Source organism: Salminus brasiliensis, chromosome 20 (genome assembly GCF_030463535.1).
Source record: "Salminus brasiliensis chromosome 20, fSalBra1.hap2, whole genome shotgun sequence".
Lineage (NCBI taxonomy): Eukaryota > Metazoa > Chordata > Actinopteri > Characiformes > Bryconidae > Salminus > Salminus brasiliensis.
The window spans coordinates 32,182,688-32,202,065 of record NC_132897.1 but is presented as its reverse complement, the minus strand read 5'-3'; the positions used below and the strand labels follow the sequence as shown (position 1 = coordinate 32,202,065).

The 19,378-nt window shown below is 46.7% G+C and overlaps 3 protein-coding genes across 6 annotated transcripts; 2 read left to right on the top strand and 1 right to left on the bottom strand.

Annotated features, from left to right (window-relative positions):
- The first annotated feature begins 237 nt into the window (after nt 1-237).
- ccdc125 (coiled-coil domain containing 125) lies at nt 238-6,443 on the top strand. 2 transcript variants are annotated; one of them, XM_072665161.1, is made up of 12 exons: nt 238-313; nt 743-999; nt 2,254-2,312; nt 2,420-2,506; nt 2,593-2,670; nt 2,823-2,908; nt 3,085-3,167; nt 3,258-3,370; nt 3,877-3,984; nt 4,077-4,230; nt 5,173-5,285; nt 5,416-6,443. In XM_072665161.1, exons 2-12 carry the CDS (start codon nt 774-776, stop codon nt 5,764-5,766), a joined length of 1,458 nt encoding a protein of 485 aa, XP_072521262.1. In that variant the 5' UTR covers nt 238-313; nt 743-773; the 3' UTR covers nt 5,767-6,443. The 2 variants fall into 2 exon arrangements, with proteins under 2 accessions (XP_072521262.1, XP_072521261.1); XM_072665160.1 differs by having other exon boundaries at nt 267-381.
- On the top strand, nt 6,411-12,338 carry fam151b (family with sequence similarity 151 member B). Its single transcript, XM_072665163.1, has 6 exons — nt 6,411-6,527; nt 8,674-8,799; nt 8,893-9,052; nt 9,330-9,547; nt 10,480-10,615; nt 11,588-12,338. Exons 1-6 carry the CDS (start codon nt 6,413-6,415, stop codon nt 11,736-11,738), a joined length of 906 nt encoding a protein of 301 aa, XP_072521264.1. The 5' UTR covers nt 6,411-6,412; the 3' UTR covers nt 11,739-12,338.
- Nucleotides 11,164-18,132, bottom strand: ankrd34bb (ankyrin repeat domain 34Bb). Of its 3 annotated transcripts, XM_072665155.1 has the most exons (3): nt 17,800-18,132; nt 14,171-14,497; nt 11,164-13,915 (listed from the first exon to the last, which is right to left on the bottom strand). In XM_072665155.1, the coding sequence occupies exons 2-3, from the start codon at nt 14,371-14,373 to the stop codon at nt 12,385-12,387; spliced, it is 1,734 nt and encodes a 577-aa protein (XP_072521256.1). In that variant the 5' UTR covers nt 14,374-14,497; nt 17,800-18,132; the 3' UTR covers nt 11,164-12,384. The 3 variants fall into 3 exon arrangements, with proteins under 3 accessions (XP_072521256.1, XP_072521258.1, XP_072521257.1); XM_072665157.1 differs by lacking the exon at nt 14,171-14,497; XM_072665156.1 differs by lacking the exon at nt 17,800-18,132 and having other exon boundaries at nt 14,171-15,010.
- Between the last annotated feature and the right edge of the window lie 1,246 nt (nt 18,133-19,378).

Below are 19,378 nucleotides of genomic sequence, written 5' to 3'. Positions count from 1 at the left end.
GCTTCTATACAATCATACTGGATAAACTGACCAATAGAAATGCTCTGAATTACTTGGAATAAACTTATTATTATTATTATAATTATTATTATTACCAAAGTCTGGGCCACATTAACAGTGCTGCTCACTGGGAAGAGTGACATGGATTAAGGAGGCCTGATTTCAGATCAGAGAATAAGTCCCTGGCCCCTGTAGGTACACTACCCACCTGTTAAACACACCTGCTTTAGATCCAGCCTACAGGTTGACAGTGGCACTCCCGTACATGCTGCTGATGTGTCCAGCGGCTGGACTCGAGGATTTAACTAGCCGGGTAAATAACCCACTCTAAATGTCTGTATGATGGTGTATGCTGTGGATATGTAGGTAAACCCTCACCAGGTACGTTTTGGTACCTCCATTGATTCCCTTTTCGTGTTTAAAGGCATTCATTTGAAGCGTGATGAAGTTACGAAGCGGTTAGCTTCCTCTTTCCCAGCTGGTGTCGAATTGTCCGTTCCACCTTAAATTCTGCTGTAGTTACAGTGCAGCACCGCAGAGGCGCCGTAATGGACCTGTAGCGCTATTTAAGGTGGAACGGACAAATTACACAAAAAAGGAAATAAACTGAAATAAAGTAAATTGCTGAACACGGCGTTTATAAATGCTGGGGATTTAATGATTAAGCGGTTATAAAAATGTAAATATTGTTCCTCATTTCCTCGGATGACAAACCTCTCGGTTTTCCTGTTTTCTCCGCCAGTTTTGTGCTATGTTAGCGGATTAGCGGCGCCATGCAAGGAGGGCGAGAAGAGCCATCAGAGGATGACATGAGGGAGGGAGATTTAGGGGACGGTATGGTGGCCCCCTCTTCCTCTGCACGGATGAGGAGTAAAGGGGACCTCCCGGAGCTTCTGGCCCACACCAGGTTCCCGAAAAGGGGCAGTGAAGGGAGCGGCCCTTTCTCCTGGACTCCGTGCAGTGCCATGTACCTCCTCAGGGAGGAGCTCCGAGACTCAGGTACAGCAGCCCTGCTGCCCACGACTAGGTTTAAAGGGGCACTCCGGCCCAAGTCTAAAATCCAGGTATCGCTGCACCTGTTGTAAATATGCCTACTGATCTCAGAAAGTGGGACCGCGGTGGTCTTGAGAGCAGTGTTTTACACCTAAAAGAGTCAGACACCACCCCCTCTGATGATGCGTCTTGAAGGTGGGAGAAAGTTCTCAAAAACCTAAAGGCACTTTGGGGAGGATGCTTGATGGTGGACCACAGACAGAAGCTTGGGAGACGAATATCATTTTGTCCAATGATTGTCCTTTGGACAATGCATGACCAACTTGGACAATGTGACTAAGCAGGTTGACCAGCATGACCGAGTAGGGTCTTCTGACCAGGACGTGAATGCAGCATAGGGTTTCATCTGGATGACCAGGGTTTCCAACCACCATGACCATCGAAAGATGGTCTTGCACTGGTTTTCTCACAATATAAATGCTAGTTTTAGGCCGGAATGTAATTTAGCCGTGCTAAGTTAAGTATAAATAAAACAATATTTAAGTATAATATCCAAATTAAATGATAATGATAATAATAATAATATAACAGAACATTTTATACATGAATTTTATTTTATACCCCTCCCCCCAAAGTCTAAACGGCTTCTTTTTCACTACAGGGTCAGGGAGGTCACGACCTCTAATAATAATAATAATTATGCCACAGTTTCACTCTAGGCCAACATCTAGGCCAGTGTAGCACTAGCTAGCTATTAATAATAAACTAGCTAGCTTATTAATGTCCTCATAATTCAGATGAGTGGCATCTGAATTAATATATCAATATATTTGGCCCTGAAAGTGGACGTAGTTGGATGTAGCCCCATTGCTCCCAAGCTTTAGGAGATTTAGAGAGAGCTAGGGACCTGTTGACGCTCTATCCGTATCCTGTTCTGAACGCACCCGTGCACTCACTCACTCTGTTGACTTTGGTGTGTTTGGCAAAGCTATGAAAGGACCGACGCCTGCTGCACTGCCTGTCTGCTCACACTGAGCCTACTGTAGTTTCCTGGTCAGCTAATAAACCCTAATGAGTGTTGACAATGTGAAGCCTGGAATTCCTCACAACACTGGTCAGCCCAGCCCGTCTGTGATCCTGTGGTCCCGTGGTCCCGTAGGCCGTGATCAGTGTCAGGAAATAGCTGGGAAACCAGTGAGTGAGTCCAGAGGCTGAAGGCCACAGTTTCAATTCTCAGTGCAATTCTCTGCTCTATTATAGACAGCAGCGTCGGCGACTCCAGTGAGGCGTTGCAGAGGAGACTGCAGGAGGTCACAGAGGTGGGACGCTATGAACAAACTTCACGGCTAACACAGCGGCGTAGCGTGGTGGCTTACTAAGGTAGCTCAGACAGGTTCATGATGTGGTACATTACTCTGTCCCGTAGGAAGTTGAGCTGTTGCGGACAGAGCTGGAAGTGACCCATCGACACCTGGAGGGCAAACACGAAGCTCTGAGGATCCTGCAAGGCCAGGTATGCTTGGACGCCCCCCATCACAACGATGTTGTTTAATATGATCTGAGCTGTTAAATATGCTGCCGTTTCGTTTCGTCCTGCAGGCTATATTAGACAAAGCGACCACCCACACCAAAAGTTTGCTTCAGAAGAGCGAGGAGCGGACCAAAGCTTTGGAAAAGGTGACTTAACGGCCTGCTTTCATTCCATCGTCCCGGCTTTCAGCACGCAGCATTAGCCTCTAGCTAGCGTAACAACTGCAGGTTGGCCCCAGGCTAATGCACCAAGCACCTGATTGCTTACAAACTGTCTGACTCCTTCATTCATTGCGCAGGAGGTGAACGCTTTGCAGTGGGAGATCACCTTCAACCAGGTGCAGTTTAAGAACGTGGAACATGCATGGGGGCTGAAATATGACAGGTAAGTCTTCACACACCGTGGGACTGAATGCCGGAATCTCAGTGCTGGCTCTGGTTGCTTGCTGAGGTTACTGGCAAACGCTAGACCTGTGGTCTATCGTGCAATATTGGTGTGGCTCGACATTGCTACTGCTGCCAATCTGCACACCCTCAACGCTCATTATCTTTGTGAAACAGGGTGTGCGCGGAGAACAAGGCCTTGAGTAAAGCTCTCAATGAGAACCTGGAGCAGCTACAGGACCTCCGCACTGAGAACACCTGTGAGTCTACGTTTATTGTACCTCTTTTCATACTCAGGCTCCAGATGACTTCAGCATACCTGTACGTGTGTCTGTCTGTCTGTCCAATAGCACTGAGTCAACAGTGTTTGGAGCTGCTGGGGCTGCTGAGTGCTCAGGAGAGAAGAGACTTCCAGAAGACCCAGCCTCCCAGCAAGCACGGGAGAGAGGGATCTGCACTGGAGGTAGCTCTCTGGTGGCTGTTGGCACTGTATTCTTGAATGTTGTTATACAGTGGTGAACAGAACAACACTCATTGATTGATCTCGTTGCAATGTCACCTGTTGTATGGGATTGATATATTAGGCAGCAAGTGAACAGCCAGTTCTTGAAGGACAAAGGTTTTGGGACATGGAAAACTAAGAATCCGAGACACTTTGACAAGAGCTAAATTGTGATGGCTAGACGATTGACTGGGTCAGAAAATCTCCAAAACATCAGGCAGGTCTTGTGGGGTGTCCCTGGAATGGACAACCCAAGCCTTCATTGATGCAATCCATGAAGGTCCTACCTCACAACTTTCAGAACTTGATGCCAGATCCCACAGGACGCCTTCAGAGGTCCTCAGTGGGTCAGAGCTGTTCTGGGCCTACACAGTATTAGGCTGATTGTTGTTATTAAAATGTTATTAAATGAGTGCAGTTATGTGGAAGTAATACACAGTCAGATGTGCCTGTTCTCCGTGTTCTAGCTCGCGGTGTACGGAGCTTGCCAGTGTAGCTCCAGCGGAGGTGAGCCGTGTCCTTGCGCTAAAAGTGCAGCCGCAAGCCGCAAGCAGGTTCTCCAGCTCAAACAGGAGGTAACTGTGTTTTTTAGTAAATAAACAAACACTGCAAGACCATCCTCTACTAATATTATACACATTACTGAAATAATGTATCTTTGAGTCAGTTGGAGCTTCAGAGGAGGAGGAAAGAGGAGGCCTACGTGATGGTGGATGCATTCCGCATCGCCTTCGAGCAGCAGCTGAAGAGAGGGAGCGAGAAGGTGCTGCAGTTGGCTGAAAACGACAGACTTATGCCCCGCCATTCGAAACCAGAGAGAGGTCGGTCAATCAGTGAGGGCAATCCAACAATAAAGGCAGCCGCAGTGCTAGAAAACCTGGTATTCTGATTTTACACACCAATACATTTCAGTGTGGCCTACGTGGACCACACTGGATTTGCAATTCACACTCTGCCAGTGTTCAACATACACTATGTGGACAAAAGTATTGGGACTTCTGCTGCATTTATTGCCTCTTCCAAAATCAAGGATATTAAAAAAAACTGTCTAGGGAAGGATTTCTGCTAGATATTGGAGGTTCATTGCTGTGAGGATTTGATCGCATTCAGTGACGAGCGTTAAATGAGGTCAGGATGTTGAATGATCACCACCCCACCTTTAATCCCCAGCTCATCCCGAAATTATTGAATGGAGCACCATCCATCCATCCATCCATCATTCCAGAGAACACAGCTCTGCCTCTGCTCCGCAGTTTAATGCTAGGGAGGGTTATATACCCCTCTAGCCCACGCCATGGTGCAAATAAGCTTATGTTTATCTGGTCCAGAGAGTCCTATTTTACTGGCAGTACTTCTCTACAGGGACTAGACAAGCTGTATGTGTGTATGCGTTCAATAGAAGGGGTGTCCACAAACATTTGGACATATAGAGTACATGATGGTTTATTATGAATGTATACAGTTGCTAGAAAAAGTAGATGTATCCTTTGTAGCCTGAATTTCTGCACTGATTATTAATTAAATGTGATCGATAGCTCTTGGAGAAATCATAAACACTTATTTTTCACTTACTTTTTCTAGCCTGCTCTGTGGATGTGTACTCGATGTGCTTAGGAAAACACATAAACAGCAAAACTGTTTGTATGTTATTAGTCCAGTTAGAGTGATTTCATTAGTAATCAATGCAGAAATCCAGGAAAGTCCCAAATTTGATGCACAGTACTGTGTGCTACCCTACATGCTTACACTGATGACTTATGCAGGGAAGCAAGGCTCGGCCAGCATGGCTCAGAGGCTGAGGAGATTTCTGCCATCAGCCAGAGAGGGAAAGGAGCCCAGTGACCCCATGGAAACCCTACAATTACTGCTTGATCTGGTATGTGTGTGCGCCATCAGCCAAAGCATTACGATAGTTGAGTGCCCGTTGTGGGCGCCTGCTGCAGCTCCTGGTGGACAGGTGTTAGCACTATACTACTTTTAATCAGCCATGCCTCTGTCTATTTCAGCTGAGTGACAAGGAGGAGGCCTTGGCCCATCAGAGGAAGGTCAGCTACATGCTAGCCCGGAGCTCAGAGGAGCTGGAGAAACGGCTTCAGGCGCAGCTCAGAGAGCTGGACCTCTCCAAATCTGACGGCAGATTAAAAGTGAATGTTTCTGAGCACGTCGAAGGCGGCCGAGAAGATGTCTGCGGATGCTCCGCGGACTGTAGCAACGACCACATGGCTTGTTTGTCTTCTAATAAGCCAAGTTCTACAGCCGTAGTCTTGGACCACGATGAGGAGCAGAGTTTAACATCAGACCAGGCACATGCAGAGGCCACAGAACGAGAGCGCGAGAGAGCCGAAGAGGAGGACTGAAGGGATCACAAAGTCTGATACCTGCGTTTGGTTGGTGTTTACACGAACTGAGACGTTACATACTTTTTTAAACATCCAGCTCAAGACCAGCTTTTGCTGGTAGCTGGTTTTTGATGGTCAAAGTGTTTGAAAAGCTGGTCATCCAGACGAAATCAATTCCCTGCGCTCACGTAGCGTCTGTTTCTGTTAGAGTCTGATGGTCTATCGGCATGCCCATCGTCAAGCTGGGCATACTGCTCAACTAGTATGGTGAAGCTGGTCATGCTGGTGGACAGAGGGACTTAACCTGAGCTGCAATGATACACTGTTTACATGCATCCGTGCCTTTTCATCCTGTACACCCCGTCTCAATAATGCAATATGTTCTAGGCCTGTTTATTTTGCACATTTCATTTGAATGGTTCCTAAATATCGTAGCATCAGGGTCCTGCTGAAGCATATTCAGTAGGCAGCCTCCACAGAGGCGCAATACAAAGACGACTTTTCCAGTAAAACTTGCATAAACCTGGAACAGAGGGCGAGAGAAGGAGGAGACTACATATCCCAGCATGCCACAAACAGGGAAGTGCGTCCTTAACGCTGTCCGTGCAGAACAGACGGGATTCATCATTTCTCTTGTGTCTGTTTGTGAATCTTTTTTAAGCACATGAGAGTAAATAAACGCAGTTTGTACCTTTCTTGCATCTGTGCCGTGGTTTTCGTCGTAGCTGTGAGCTGGACCCCCGTTTACCTGTCGTCTGACTCGCCGTCCAGCGCCTCAGGTGGGTTTGGTTCGGCGGGGTATAGCTAGAGACTACAGCGTCTACAGACACAAGTACACCACGTTTGTGTGCAGGTCGGGAGAGATACCGGCTGTGGGGACGACATTATATCTGTGTGTTCTGGCAGAGATATCACCTGTAATGACTAAACAGCTCGAGAGAAACTTTCCCGGTCCACCTTAAACAGTCCACCGGTCAGGCTGAGGCGCCTGTTCGCTCCGCAGTGTCCCTGCAGCGCCAGTTAAGGTGGAAATGCTTGTGTGGATTAGAACTTCTTATTATACACTTTTTATAACTTATTATAACTTATAAACTTGACACTGACTGTAGAAACTACATTTCTTTGTATTTTGAGAGCGACAGTTCCTGTAATACGTTTTATTAACTATAAAGCCCATATCCTGGGCAGCTAGCTAGTACACATAGTAGTAAACATGGGCTTCTTCGTGGGCTTTTCTGTTCCGCTTAAATTAATTAAAAATAAATTAATACATTTACCAAACTGCAGCTCCGTTTGGCTCTGTTCAAAAGAAAACACTTAATAAAAAATAAATAATAATAAAAAATAAGTTCTAATAACATTAATATCCAGTATGAAGCTCTAATAACATTAATATCCAGAATGAAGCTCTAATAGCATTAATATCCAGTATGAAGTTCTAATAACATTAATATCCAGTATGAAGTTCCAGCAGCATTAATATCCAGTATGAAGCTCTAACAACATTAATATCCAGTATGAAGCTCTAACAACATTTATATCCAGTATGAAGCTCTAATAACATTAATATCCAGAATGAAGCTCTAATAGCATTAATATCCAGTATGAAGTTCTAATAACATTAATATCCAGTATGAAGTTCCAGCAGCATTAATATCCAGTATGAAGCTCTAACAACATTAATATCCAGTATGAAGCTCTAACAACATTTATATCCAGTATGAAGCTCTAATAACATTAATATCCAGAATGAAGCTCTAATAGCATTAATATCCAGTATGAAGTTCTAATAACATTAATATCCAGTATGAAGCTCTAATAACATTAATATCCAGTATGAAGTTCTAATAACATTAATATCCAGAATGAAGTTCTAATAACATTAATATCCAGTATGAAGTTCTAATAACATTAATATCCAGTATGAAGCTCTAATAACATTAATATCCAGAATGAAGTTCTAATAACATTAATATCCAGTATGAAGTTCTAATAACATTATTATCCAGTATGAAGTTCCAACAGCATTAATATCCAGTATGAAGCTCTAACAACATTAATATCCAGTATGAAGTTCCAACAGCATTAATATCCAGTATGGAGCTCTAATATCATTAATATCCAGTATGAAGTTCCAACAGCATTAATATCCAGTATGAAGTTCCAACAGCATTAATATCCAGTATGAAGCTCTAATATCATTAATATCCAGTATGAAGTTCTACTAACATTAATATCCAGTATGAAGCTCTAACAACATTTATATCCAGTATGAAGTTCCAACAGCATTAATATCCAGTATGAAGCTCTAATATCATTAATATCCAGTATGAAGTTCTACTAACATTAATATCCAGTATGAAGCTCTAACAACATTTATATCCAGTATGAAGCTCTAACAACATTAATATCCAGAATGAAGCTCTAATAGCATTCATATCTAAAATGAATTTCTGAAAAACACTAATATCCACAATTAAGCTGTAATAACATCAATACTCAGAATGAAGTTTTTAATTACATTCATATCCAGGATGCATTTTTTTTATTCATTTTAATTTCATTCATTAATGTTGTAATTTGCTTATTTCTGGTCAGGGTGGCAGTGGGGCCTTGAGCCAACACAAAATCATTATAATTAATAACGATAAAGATATTATCTAGAATAAATGTATAGTAACGTTGACATCCTGAATTAAATCTAATAGAGTTCATATCCAGAATTCATTTATAATAAAAATAACATCCCAAATTGAATCTTTATTCATCTTTATAATAAATGAATAAAAGTTCAAATCTTGAATTAAATCTTATAAATATCCAGATTTAATTTTAAAGTAATGATCAAAACTAAATAGATAATTGCATGAAAATGCATTTTTGTTTGTTGTTTAAACACAAGTTAGTAACTTTGCTCTGCTACAGGGTCAATGGGGGACCGAACTCTGGACTACTTTCTCCAAAAAGGCGCGATACCAGAGCGGGACGCTGCGGATGTCGACTGGTATCATGCAGCCAACAACAGGAGCAAGATTAATGAAGCACTTCAAGGTTTTCACACACTTCTAAAAATGAAATCTGATGGATATTGTTGTTCTGCTCTCGCTCAGAATCTGTTGTTTTGGTCAACCGTTTGCATGTAAGGTCCTGCCCAGATGATCGAAGCGGACATTCTCCTCAGGGGTCGCGATCCGAAGGAACCCATAATGGCGCACCCTCCTGATACAGACAGTGACATCACACTGAAGGACTGGCTGAGAGCGGTGGGGACCTCAGACAAGGGCATCAAACTGGACTTCAAAAGGTTGGCGAATGCAGCTGGAGTTCATTTATAATTGGGTTTTTGGTCCGATCACCAGTCAGCCTAACATTGTGTCAGTTCCCCTCGTGCTGCCAAAACCGATCAGACCCGTTGAGGCGAGACCTCAAGAGTTGCAGTAGCAGTAGATCCTTAAAGTTGTCCTCAACACAGTGAAAGAACAAGTGTCCCAATACTTTTGTCCACATCGTATAAGTTGCTAGGGAAAGTGTTCGATTGCTGAACTTAGGACGGGCCCTTACCTTCTGTTTGTTCTGTCCAGTCTAGCGGCAGTGGCGCCCTCCATGGCTCTGCTGGAGGAGGCTCGGGCTCAGCTCAAAGGGCCTGTGTGGATCAACGCAGACATACTTCCAGGGCCTGGGGGCAGAGCGACCCCGCTGGACGCCCAGGCCTTTCTACAGGCAGTGGCTTTGCAAGCTGAGGGGGACGTGCTCTCCTTGGGTTGGACCACCGGATGGTCTCCAGATACAGATAACCCAGGTGAAGTGTGCCTTTGTGCTGAGCAGGGAATCTTTATGACTGTATATCTGAAGATTAGATTAGAGCTAGTTTAAGTGGTCAACATTATTTGGAGAATACATCATTAAACTGGCCTCCTTGGCTTGGCTAGCATTAGCTTGCGACATTAGCCTTATAGTTGTAGGGTCAGTACTGGCGTGAAACGATAGTCATTTGGCCCTGCAGTGGGGGTGGGGAGGCTGTTAAGTGCTGTGGTGTGTGTCGCACTTGGCCCATTCTCGAGGGAAGACAGAGGTCCTTCAGTGCTCAACAGGGTGTATTGAGATGGATTAGCAGTGGCTTTACAATTGCTTTTCCTATGCGCCCAGCCACTTCCGAATGCGGTTTGAGTGATCGCAGACATGCATATGACCATGTTTACATGTATATTTAGTGCTGCCCACTCCACTGGCCAAAAACACCCTTGACCTTCCCTCTTTCCAGGATGAGAACTGTTGGGAGGTCCAAATCTGTATGTGAGCAGACTTAATGGAACACTGGGACACCGAGGGCGATTTCACCCAATGCCACATGAGGCACCAGGAGCAGATAGCCTCACCTTACCCCAAAGTCCACTGGAAGCGAACCGCAGACCACTAATTTCAAGAGGACCAGAAGATCGGTTCTCTGGACCGCTCCCGGGTTGACCAAACGTACCAAACTCTCGAAGCAGGCGGACCTGGGTCGCGGACCTATTAGGCGCAGTAGACTAAAACGGACAGGACTTATCTCAAGGGCCTGGAGTAGTCCTTACCTGATAGGTTCGATGCTGTTATTACGGCAAGGGCACGATGTCCTTTCGCCAAGTAGTTATGTAATCTGAACACATGCATAAAAAAAAAAAAAAAAGCCTATGGCTGTGCCCCTCTTGTGATCTTTACCTGACACGATCTGACATTTATCTGTGGTCACAGGTTACAGCTGGAAGATGGTTCAACAGATGGAGGCGGTTTGCAGGCCTCTGAGGCAGCCTGTGACGTTCCCAGTGCGAGCGGCTCTCCTGCCCCTGTCCTTCCCTCAGTTCCAGTGGCTTTTGCAGCAGTCTGACAGGTGGGACTCTATATTTGCTTCTGCAGCGCGTGGTCCATCAGTATTCAGCTTACCGGAGGCTATTAAAAGTTAGCTTCCGTGCATCGCGATCCGCTTGCCTCCTAAGAGGCTGTTAGCGGAGAGCCGCTGATTGCCTGCTTGATTGGTTTCGTGTAATGTAACAAAAGCAGTTCATCAGAATGCCTTAGGAGCACTAGCGGTGTAATTTGGTGCTGCTCCTCCTGATGCATTTTGTTTGTGACTGGAATAGAAGCTCTCAATCGAGCCGAAGGACGCGCGGGGAAGGCAGGGGCGGGGGAGTGCCCAGAAGCAGCACCAGGCTAGTTCTAATCCCTCTTCTCCAAACCTAGTGCAATTCAGCGGCCTGCTTTCCCTCTTGAGCCGTGCTCTAGAAGTGACCGCGCAACTTAATGCCGTCCTTAGCCGCTGGGCTGCTCGGAGAACGTTGCTCCCAGCTCTCGGTAGTAAATTACTGCGGAGAAGCACAGCTCAGAAAAACCCTCGACAAACAACAGCTTTCACTCAGTGATGTGTTTGACACTTCACGTCTTTATTGTCCAGCTTACGGGCTGATGTGTTCGGCTGATCAAACGGGCAGAGAAGTCACTACGGCAGACGTACCTGGACAAGAACACAGAGAAGGGGAAGGACCAAGCAAACATGCATGCATAAACCCTGCCACTTTCTGGATGAGAATAGAAGGGCCGTCTGTACTGCCGAGGCCATGAACACCCATGTCCCATGTAAAAACATGAACGAAAACAATGGGGGATTCAGGAAGAGTAGAAATCCCTTCCCTTTTGGCATTTCTTCATTATTTAAATTGATCAACTCATTTAGGTAAATTAAACCATGTCATGTCATGTCAAATAAAACAGGTGGGGCGTTACCATGGTATGAAAAAAGTTGGTGCTGCGATCATGCTCAGTCCTTGGAATACTTGGCATATTGATTCTCTCTTTTATTTTTTAGGTACACTCTTACTGTATGGACAGGCCAAAGTGATGTGCTGAACATGGAGGATCTTTTACCCTACAGGCAAAACTTCAGCAAGCCTAGGATTTACTACGATCTGCTGGAGTCCCAGATTTCAACGTTTAAAACCCTACCAGGGTACAACTAAGAGTCCACAAAGGCTCCATTATACACAGTCATTTCAGAATATTATGACCACCTACCTAATAGTGGGAATAACCTCCCTTGGCTCGGATGACATTAGCAAGACGTTGGTAAGGTGAGCTGGGTCACAGTGGGGCGTCGATTGCCCTGTACCTCTTGCCGGAGTAGTCAGTCCCCTCTGGCATTAGCGGCACCACTGTTACGCTGTTGAGAGGCACACAAGTCCATTTTCAGGACACCTTCATCATGGGGCTCTAGAACATCCACGGCGCTCGTCTTGCACACAGCTACGACTGACTGGTGTGCTCGCTTATTTCTATGTACAGCAAACCTGTGACGTGCCGGACTGGACAGAGATCAGTCCAAACCAGGGGTGGTCATAATACTCTGATATGACCGTGCAGATTGTTTGATAAGACATTTTTAAGAACTGTATGGTCCACAAATGATGGTTATCATGGTTTCTAAGCACACTAGCCTTTTCCTGACTGTGTACTGACCGCAAAATAAAGTGTCTTGATTTTTAATTGTGAAGATAACATTCAGCACAGGTACACAGTACTAAAGATTGGCCGCACGGCAACAACACACAACCGAGGTCAAATGTGCAATTAAATATTTTTTTAAAAAACAAAGATTTTATCTGGCATTTACTGTCCAAAGATCTCCTCAAAGTTGACCAGGCGCTTCATCTGCTCAGTTTGCATGGAGTGTCTCCTTAGCAGAGTCTTCTTGGCCTTTAGGTCTCGGGGAAGGTTTGGGGCACAAGGCACAAAATGCCTCGGAGCAGGAGCAGGAGCAGCGGGTATATTCCCAGTGGCGGCTCCAGTGGCAGCACCAGGTTTCATCGCACCAGCAGAGCTAGCGGTGTTGGGGTTAACTTTGATATCTGGGATGGGCGCGTGAGGGTTTAGTGGTGGCAGGTAGCCTGGCCGAGTCTGAGAGATGTGATCCAACAAGAGAGCCCCGGAGCCCCTGCGTTCCATCATGGCCGGGCTTCTCCGCTGGACAATGCTTTCTAGAGACTCTCTAGAGCCAGACAGGGTGGAGGATCGACTGGAGACCAGCTTGCGCTTCTCAGTTGCCCCTGTTCCCCCTCCCCCTGCGGCCGCGGCCTTGCTGTGCTCGTCCGAGTGATGGCTCCCGAACTGAGGAAGTTGAGAGTCTGAGCTGTAGTGGTCCATGCCAATGTTGCGGCGGCGGACCACGTTCCGCAGGCTGGACACTGCTAGGTTGGGCAGACAGTCTGGGTCTTTATCCACAGGCATGGGTTCGGTTGCAGAAGACTCTTTAAGGAGGTTCTGGTGTGAGAAGGAGTGTGGCAGGGAAACGCCGTCATAGGACATTTTCCGGCTCAGCCATTTCGCTTCCTTTACTTGTTCCCTCTCAGACTCGGCTGCTTCTTCCAAAGCTCGCAGCAGACCGGTGGCATCTTTCACATCAATGCTTTGATGACGAGCAACAGGAGGAGCTCTTTGAGGCAAAGGATGATGGCTGTTGAAGCCAAAGGAGAGTTCCTCTTCTGGAGTGATATCCAAAAGCTCCTCCGTCAGGGAAGAGGCCTTGCTTTGCTGGAGCAACAGGGATGGAGGGATCTTTAGCCAAGGCTCAGAGTGGAGTCTCTGGAGATGCAGAAGCTTGGCAACGCCAGTGGATCGCAACGGACTAGGGTTGCGTGTGGGAGACCCTGGTTTTGAACCAGAGCTTGATGTTGATGGGGTTGAACCCATTCCTTGGTTCTCCCTCAGGTTTAAAAGGGCATTCTCCGACTGGCTTGAAAAGGGGGAGACACGGGGAGCGCACAGTTGAATTTCAGAGGGGGACATGCAGGCCGTAGGGGTGCAATACAAGCGATCCTCCAAATCTGGTGGAGGAGGGACATTCAGGTACTGCTTGGTCATTTGTCTCCCAGATGGGAGTTTGTCTGTAGTGATGATGATGACCTCCTTGCCTCTGGCTTTACAGGCGTCCAGTAACACTCTTAGAGCTTCTTTGTCTCCGGCATTAACAGCGTACACTAGTGCCGAGGAACCAGAGCGATCCTCTAAACTTGGGTCGGCTCCACTCGACAGCAGCTGGGAGAGAACCTCTTCTCCAGCCCGCTCCACACAGGCATGCATCAGCGCCGTCTTCCCGGACTTGTCCTGGATATTTGGGTCAGCGCCACTCTCCAGAAGATACCTGTAGAAACAATAGAGCACTAATTGTGTATTGTGTATTCTTTCACACATGTAAGAGGGTCAGAATTACTGACCAATGTCTAAACCTTATATATTAAATACTGGAAAGTCCACAAGGCCTTAAAAGTCTAACTCCAGGCCAGTGACTGCCAACCCTGGTCCTGGAGGACCTCTTGCCCTTCACATTTGACCCTGCTTCCAACAGACCCAAGACAACAATGCACAGGTGTTCAGATGGGAATCGAGCGAGGCATACCTGACCATCTTGGGTTTCGGCACGCTCTGAGCATCGGTGTGGTGGGTCTTGCAGGCAATCATCAGCGGTGTCTCTCCGCGCTCATTACTCTCATTAATGTAAGCCCCGCCCTCCAGCAGCAGCCGCGTCAGTCTCAAGCGGCAAAGGTAGACAGCCTTCAGGAGGGAGTTGCCGTCGGTCCGCACCTCCGTGGAGTCCTCCATGGCCGCGTGCTGTTTCAGAGAGGCTGATGGCCCTGTCGGTTAAGGGATCATTGGGAACCGTGGGAAGTCTGGTCAGCTTTGGTCAGCTCTGGTCAGCTGCTGGTAGTCTCTCCACGCTCTGCCCCTGGTACATGAACATGAAGACGTTTGTTGTGATGACCATGTAGGAGGCACGTCAAAATGGTACTTGACAAGAAAGACGCTAGATAGCTGCCTTGGTTATCTAATCCCATTACATAAGCTTCTTTATCAGATTCCATCAGAGCAAGGTTGTTGGGTTTTTTTCTCACCTCCCCTTTCTCCTTCCCTTTGTGTTCGCCAAATTGAAAGATGTATGTGGGAAATGAAGCGAATCTAACATACATAACAAGCTCTATGCTTTAGCCCTGAATAAAACAGGCCGGTGGAGTGCAGGTGAAGCCCTAATCTATCCCGAACCATTTTAGTCTGTGGCAGACTTGGTCAGACTGCATTTATTAAGAAGCCAAAAGAGAGAGAGAAGGGAAAGAAAAAAAAAAAAAACATGTTGAGTTTTGAAAAGACTGAAAAACTCCTCCGCCTTTGGCTCGCTGAATGACGGCATTCCTTTATGGAGTCTATTGTGCGTGTGGCCTTGTTCCCTCATCTTTGAGCGCAACTCTAGAGTCTGTCATCTTTTAGTTGCAGCAAGTGAGAAATAGATACAAGACTTCAGCTCAGGAGGGAGAAAGTGAATTATATAAACAGTCGAATGGGGTCCTATAGCTCAATATGATACCAGATCCAGTTTTTTTCCGATTGTATGGACCCGATACGATGCCAGATCCAGCATTTTCTGAAGATATGGGCCCGATACGATGCCAGATCCAGCATTTTCTGAAGATATGGGCCCGATACGATGCCAGATCCAGCATTTTCTGATGATACGGGCCCGATACGATGCCAGATCCAGCATTTTCTGACGATACAGGCCCGATACGATGCCAGATCCAGCATTTTCTGAAGATATGGGCCCGATACGATGCCAGATCCAGCATTTTCTGATGATACGGGCCCGATACGATGCCAGATCCAGCATTTTCTGAAGATACGGGCCTGATACGATGCCAGATCCAGCATTTTCTGATTATATGGGCCTAATTAACCCAATATTGATGTGCTTTATGGACAAATAAACCCTTGCTGCTCAGACAGTTAGTTTTACTGAATTTCTCAGATACACAAGACCTTGGCGCAGTACTTTTTTTTTTAGGCCTGTTGAAAAGATTAGCCCTTTAGCCCCTGTTTCTTTTGGCACGCCAATTTCTCCACACCATGTTTTCCTCAGCTCATCTTCTTGATTCTGACAGCTCTGTCATATTAAATGCATGTCCTGTTGATTGGTTGGGTACACACACTCCACCCGCAGGACGTCTAGACTCCGACTGCTAATGCCGCGCGCCCCCCGGGATGGCATTTATAGCCACAGCGCGCTTTGTGCGCTCCTCACCTGGCCTTCAATCGAGCCTCCGAACAGAGAGAATTCTTAATGACCCCTCTCTCTCTCTCTCTCTCTCTCTCTCTCTCTCTCACTCACACACTCACACCCTCTCTCTCTCGCGCTCTGAAGAGCACGGAACAAACAAGCATCCATACACAGATCAGGGCTCGTGATTGTTGCCGGGGAAGCGCTCGAGTGGAACACCAAACAGGCCACTTAACGCACCTGTCCCGATCGATGATTCATGCCAGATATTGCAATAGGCAACATTATTTTCACAGCTTTTTTTCTCCACCCCCCCCCCCCGAATCCGTCCATCTGTCTGTCTGTCTGTCTCAACACCTGCCAGCCTCCCCCTCCCCTCCCCTGGTGTAATTAATTCTTTTGTATTTATTGATCAGAGTGATTAAAGCTTCATACTTGAAATCCTGCAGGGTCACTCATTTGCTGGAAAGACCAAGAGCTATAATGAAGGGCATTCATCCGTTTAGAACATCTGCAGGCTTCCTATAGAAAGATTCCTCCGCATACACACATGATTTTTTATACATCAGATATGTATGCACAGTTCATGACCACCAGACAATATCCACTGATGAGCCAACACATGCTAACCTGCTAAACAGACCACTCTACAAGACCTCTGAAGATAGCCAGCCGTCCATGTGACTGAAAAGAAAACAGGTCTCATCAGACCAAGCAACCTTCTTCCATTGCTCCAAGGTCTGTTGTAGATCCTGTCGATGGTGGACAGGGGTTAGCATGGGCATTCTACCCAGTCTGCAGCTACTCAGCCCCATGCAAGTGGTTCTGACACATTCCTCCTATAATGATGCTCTTGCACATCCTGGCATGGACCACTTTCAGTGGGTACTCACCACAGCCTTGCCTTTCCAACCCAGTTTTCGCTTGCCAACTTTGAATCCCACTAGCTTAAGCAGATAGTTCTTGACAATCACACGATAGGAAGAAGACTAGTAGTATCTGGCACCAAGACGCTACCATCAGATCGTGAACTTGGGTCAGTTGGGAGGTGGATTCATTGCAGATCTGACAAGGATCCAGCAATCCCACAGGTCAACGGCACACCGACCATCCAAGTGATAGAAAATACAGACCTCATCAGAACTAGAAGGTTCAGTCCAGACTGGGAAGGGTGGACAGGGGTTAGCATGGGCAGGCTGACTGGTCTAGGGATTAGGCGGTCTGTGTTGTGAGGTATTCCTTCCTTGATCATTATTAAACATTTCTAGTACTTTCTGGGCCACAGTAGCCCTTCTGCTGTCTGTTCCACCTAGATACGGAGCAGAGCGGCACCCAGGAGGTCTTCGCTCACTTCCGCTCAAGACTGACGAGACTCCACATTACGGCCTGGGGCACGTCCAACTGCAGTCACTCCTGTTTGCCAGTCATTGACACTTACGAGCTATTTTCCACACATCCAACGAGACAGTCGCCACCCTGTACCGCCTCTTCTCAATCTATGAAGTTCCTGAAGTTCCTGCCCCCTCAAACATGCAAGGTGCAAGTTCAGGTGCAAGAGTAAATAACAGCTATATTTGCAGGTATTTGCAGAGAGGTGGACATCATGAACAGAATATATTGAAGCAGTCATGTAAAAACCTTTTTTTTTTATTTACTGTAAATCTGGCATGATTTCATGATGAATGGACCAATAGAAATGCTCCAAAGTGGCTTGGAATCAAATCTTTTTCCATAGACTTCCATTGAAAGTTAAGAAGGTTTTTTGCTTCTCCTGTAAAGTTGCCGTTTTGGAGATGCAAGGCTTTTGCGTGGCGGCGATGACATTACAAAGACCACATTCAGCCCAACTGCTTTCAGTTCTGATCAGTTCTGTAGAACTAAACCAAAGCCAAGTCCTAGTCTTAAGCTTTAACGAATAGAGCACACATCTCTGTAGAAGCAGGACGCAGAACTGCAGCTAAATCTATTTGGGTTAGGCTTACCTCTCCTTCTGCGGACCGCCGTCCCTTTTAGGTCCTCCAACAGGCTCGCTTCAAGGGGGTCTCTCACCCAATCCACCCCTCTCCACCCGGTGAAAGGCCAAGTGTTATCCAATGCAGCAGATCAAAAGAAGTGAAGAGTCAACAAGTGCATGGGATAAACGAGAGAGAGAGAACGAGCGTGTGCGCGAGAGAGAGTGAGCGCTGGCTTTCAATGCGTGGAGTGAGAGGAGTGTGAATGAGGGATGAAAGGAAGGGGGATAAGAGCGAGAGTGTGCACGAGAGAGAGAGAGAACGAGAACAGGTGTGAGCGCTCCCAGGTTTACAGGCAGGCAGACAACCTCTTTCAGCAGAGTGGCTGTGTGGGAGATGCAGAGAGAGAGAGAGAGAGAGAGAGAGAGAGAGAGATGATGATGAGCCTCACCAGAGAACCTGCCCATTGTACGCCTGTGAAAAGTCGTAGATTGGAGCTAGCACACAGGTATCCTGCCCCAGCAACATCCACAGTTGTGAGGTCATCACAGTCCAAGGGGGTCCATCAGAAGCCCCTGTGAGACCCCCAGGGTGGTGTGGTTTCATGGGCCGGGGCAGGTGATGTAGCAAGTCTGACGGTTTTGGAGAACTGTTGGGCTCTTAATTAGCTTGCTAGGATAACGGCTGGTTCTTGGTCAGTCATCGCTTGACCCAGCACTTAGCAGCCATGGGCCCTGTCCCAATTCGCCCCGAAGCCCAGAGTTGTCGAAGGCTGGGTACCAGGAGTGTGAGTGGTCAAGGCGCCTGAGAGTTTAGGGTAGAATTGGGACACACTTCGACTCACGTCCCTTCACTCGTTTGCAACACTGCTGCTGCTGCTGCTGCTTAAACACCTAATAGCACACATTTACCAGGTGCTGCTGCTGCTAGAATGAAGAGCCAAGGTTTTTCAGGAGGTTCTTCTGTTTAAATTTGTGGAGGAACCTTTTAGGGTGCTTTGTTGAACTGCAGTCCTTGGGTCTCAACCCAACTTAGAATCTGTGAGCATCCGGCAGTTGTCCAATTTGCAGCCCAGTCATCTAGCATCCACGTAGACTCCATACCCAGACCAAAATCATGCTTTAGTAAAAGCTAAAGGAGACGCCACCCGCTAACAGTTACAGACAGGAGGCAAATGAAAGGAAAAACCTGAATAAACGACTGGAGGATTGGAACAAGTGCAGATGCCTCCAAACAGATGTGGTAACATGATCCAGCACCAGGTCAGCTTCCTAGCACCTTACTCACCAGCACCAGGTCAGCTTCCTAGCACCTTACTCACCAGCACCAGGTCAGCTTCCTAGCACCTTACTCACCAGCACCAGGTCAGCTTCTTAGCACCTTACTCACCAGCACCAGGTTAGCCTAAGAGCTAAACTACCTAATCTTACTCCCCAGCACCAGGTTAGCCTAAGAGCTAACCTTCCTCCCCAGCACCAGGTTAGCCTAAGAGCTAACCTTCCTCACCAGCACCAGGTTAGCCTAAGAGCTAAACTACCTAACCTTACTCCCCAGCACCAGGTTAGCCTAAGAGCTAAACTACCTAACCTTACTCCCCAGCACCAGGTTA

What these genes read in the sequence shown, in the direction of transcription:
- ankrd34bb (XM_072665155.1), bottom strand. Translation starts at nt 14,373, where the DNA reads ATGGAGGACTCCACGGAGGTGCGGACCGACGGCAACTCCCTCCTGAAG. An exon ending in CCGAAACCCAAGATGGTCAG is followed by an intron (nt 13,916 to 14,170) that starts GTATGCCTCGCT and finishes TTGTTTCTACAG; the next exon opens with GTATCTTCTGGAGAGTGGCG.
- fam151b (XM_072665163.1), top strand. Translation starts at nt 6,413, where the DNA reads ATGAGAGTAAATAAACGCAGTTTGTACCTTTCTTGCATCTGTGCCGTG. An exon ending in GATTAATGAAGCACTTCAAG is followed by an intron (nt 8,800 to 8,892) that starts GTTTTCACACAC and finishes TTTGCATGTAAG; the next exon opens with GTCCTGCCCAGATGATCGAA. An exon ending in TCCAGATACAGATAACCCAG is followed by an intron (nt 9,548 to 10,479) that starts GTGAAGTGTGCC and finishes CTGTGGTCACAG; the next exon opens with GTTACAGCTGGAAGATGGTT.
- ccdc125 (XM_072665161.1), top strand. Translation starts at nt 774, where the DNA reads ATGCAAGGAGGGCGAGAAGAGCCATCAGAGGATGACATGAGGGAGGGA. An exon ending in GGAGGAGCTCCGAGACTCAG is followed by an intron (nt 1,000 to 2,253) that starts GTACAGCAGCCC and finishes GCTCTATTATAG; the next exon opens with ACAGCAGCGTCGGCGACTCC. An exon ending in TTCTCCAGCTCAAACAGGAG is followed by an intron (nt 3,985 to 4,076) that starts GTAACTGTGTTT and finishes TCTTTGAGTCAG; the next exon opens with TTGGAGCTTCAGAGGAGGAG.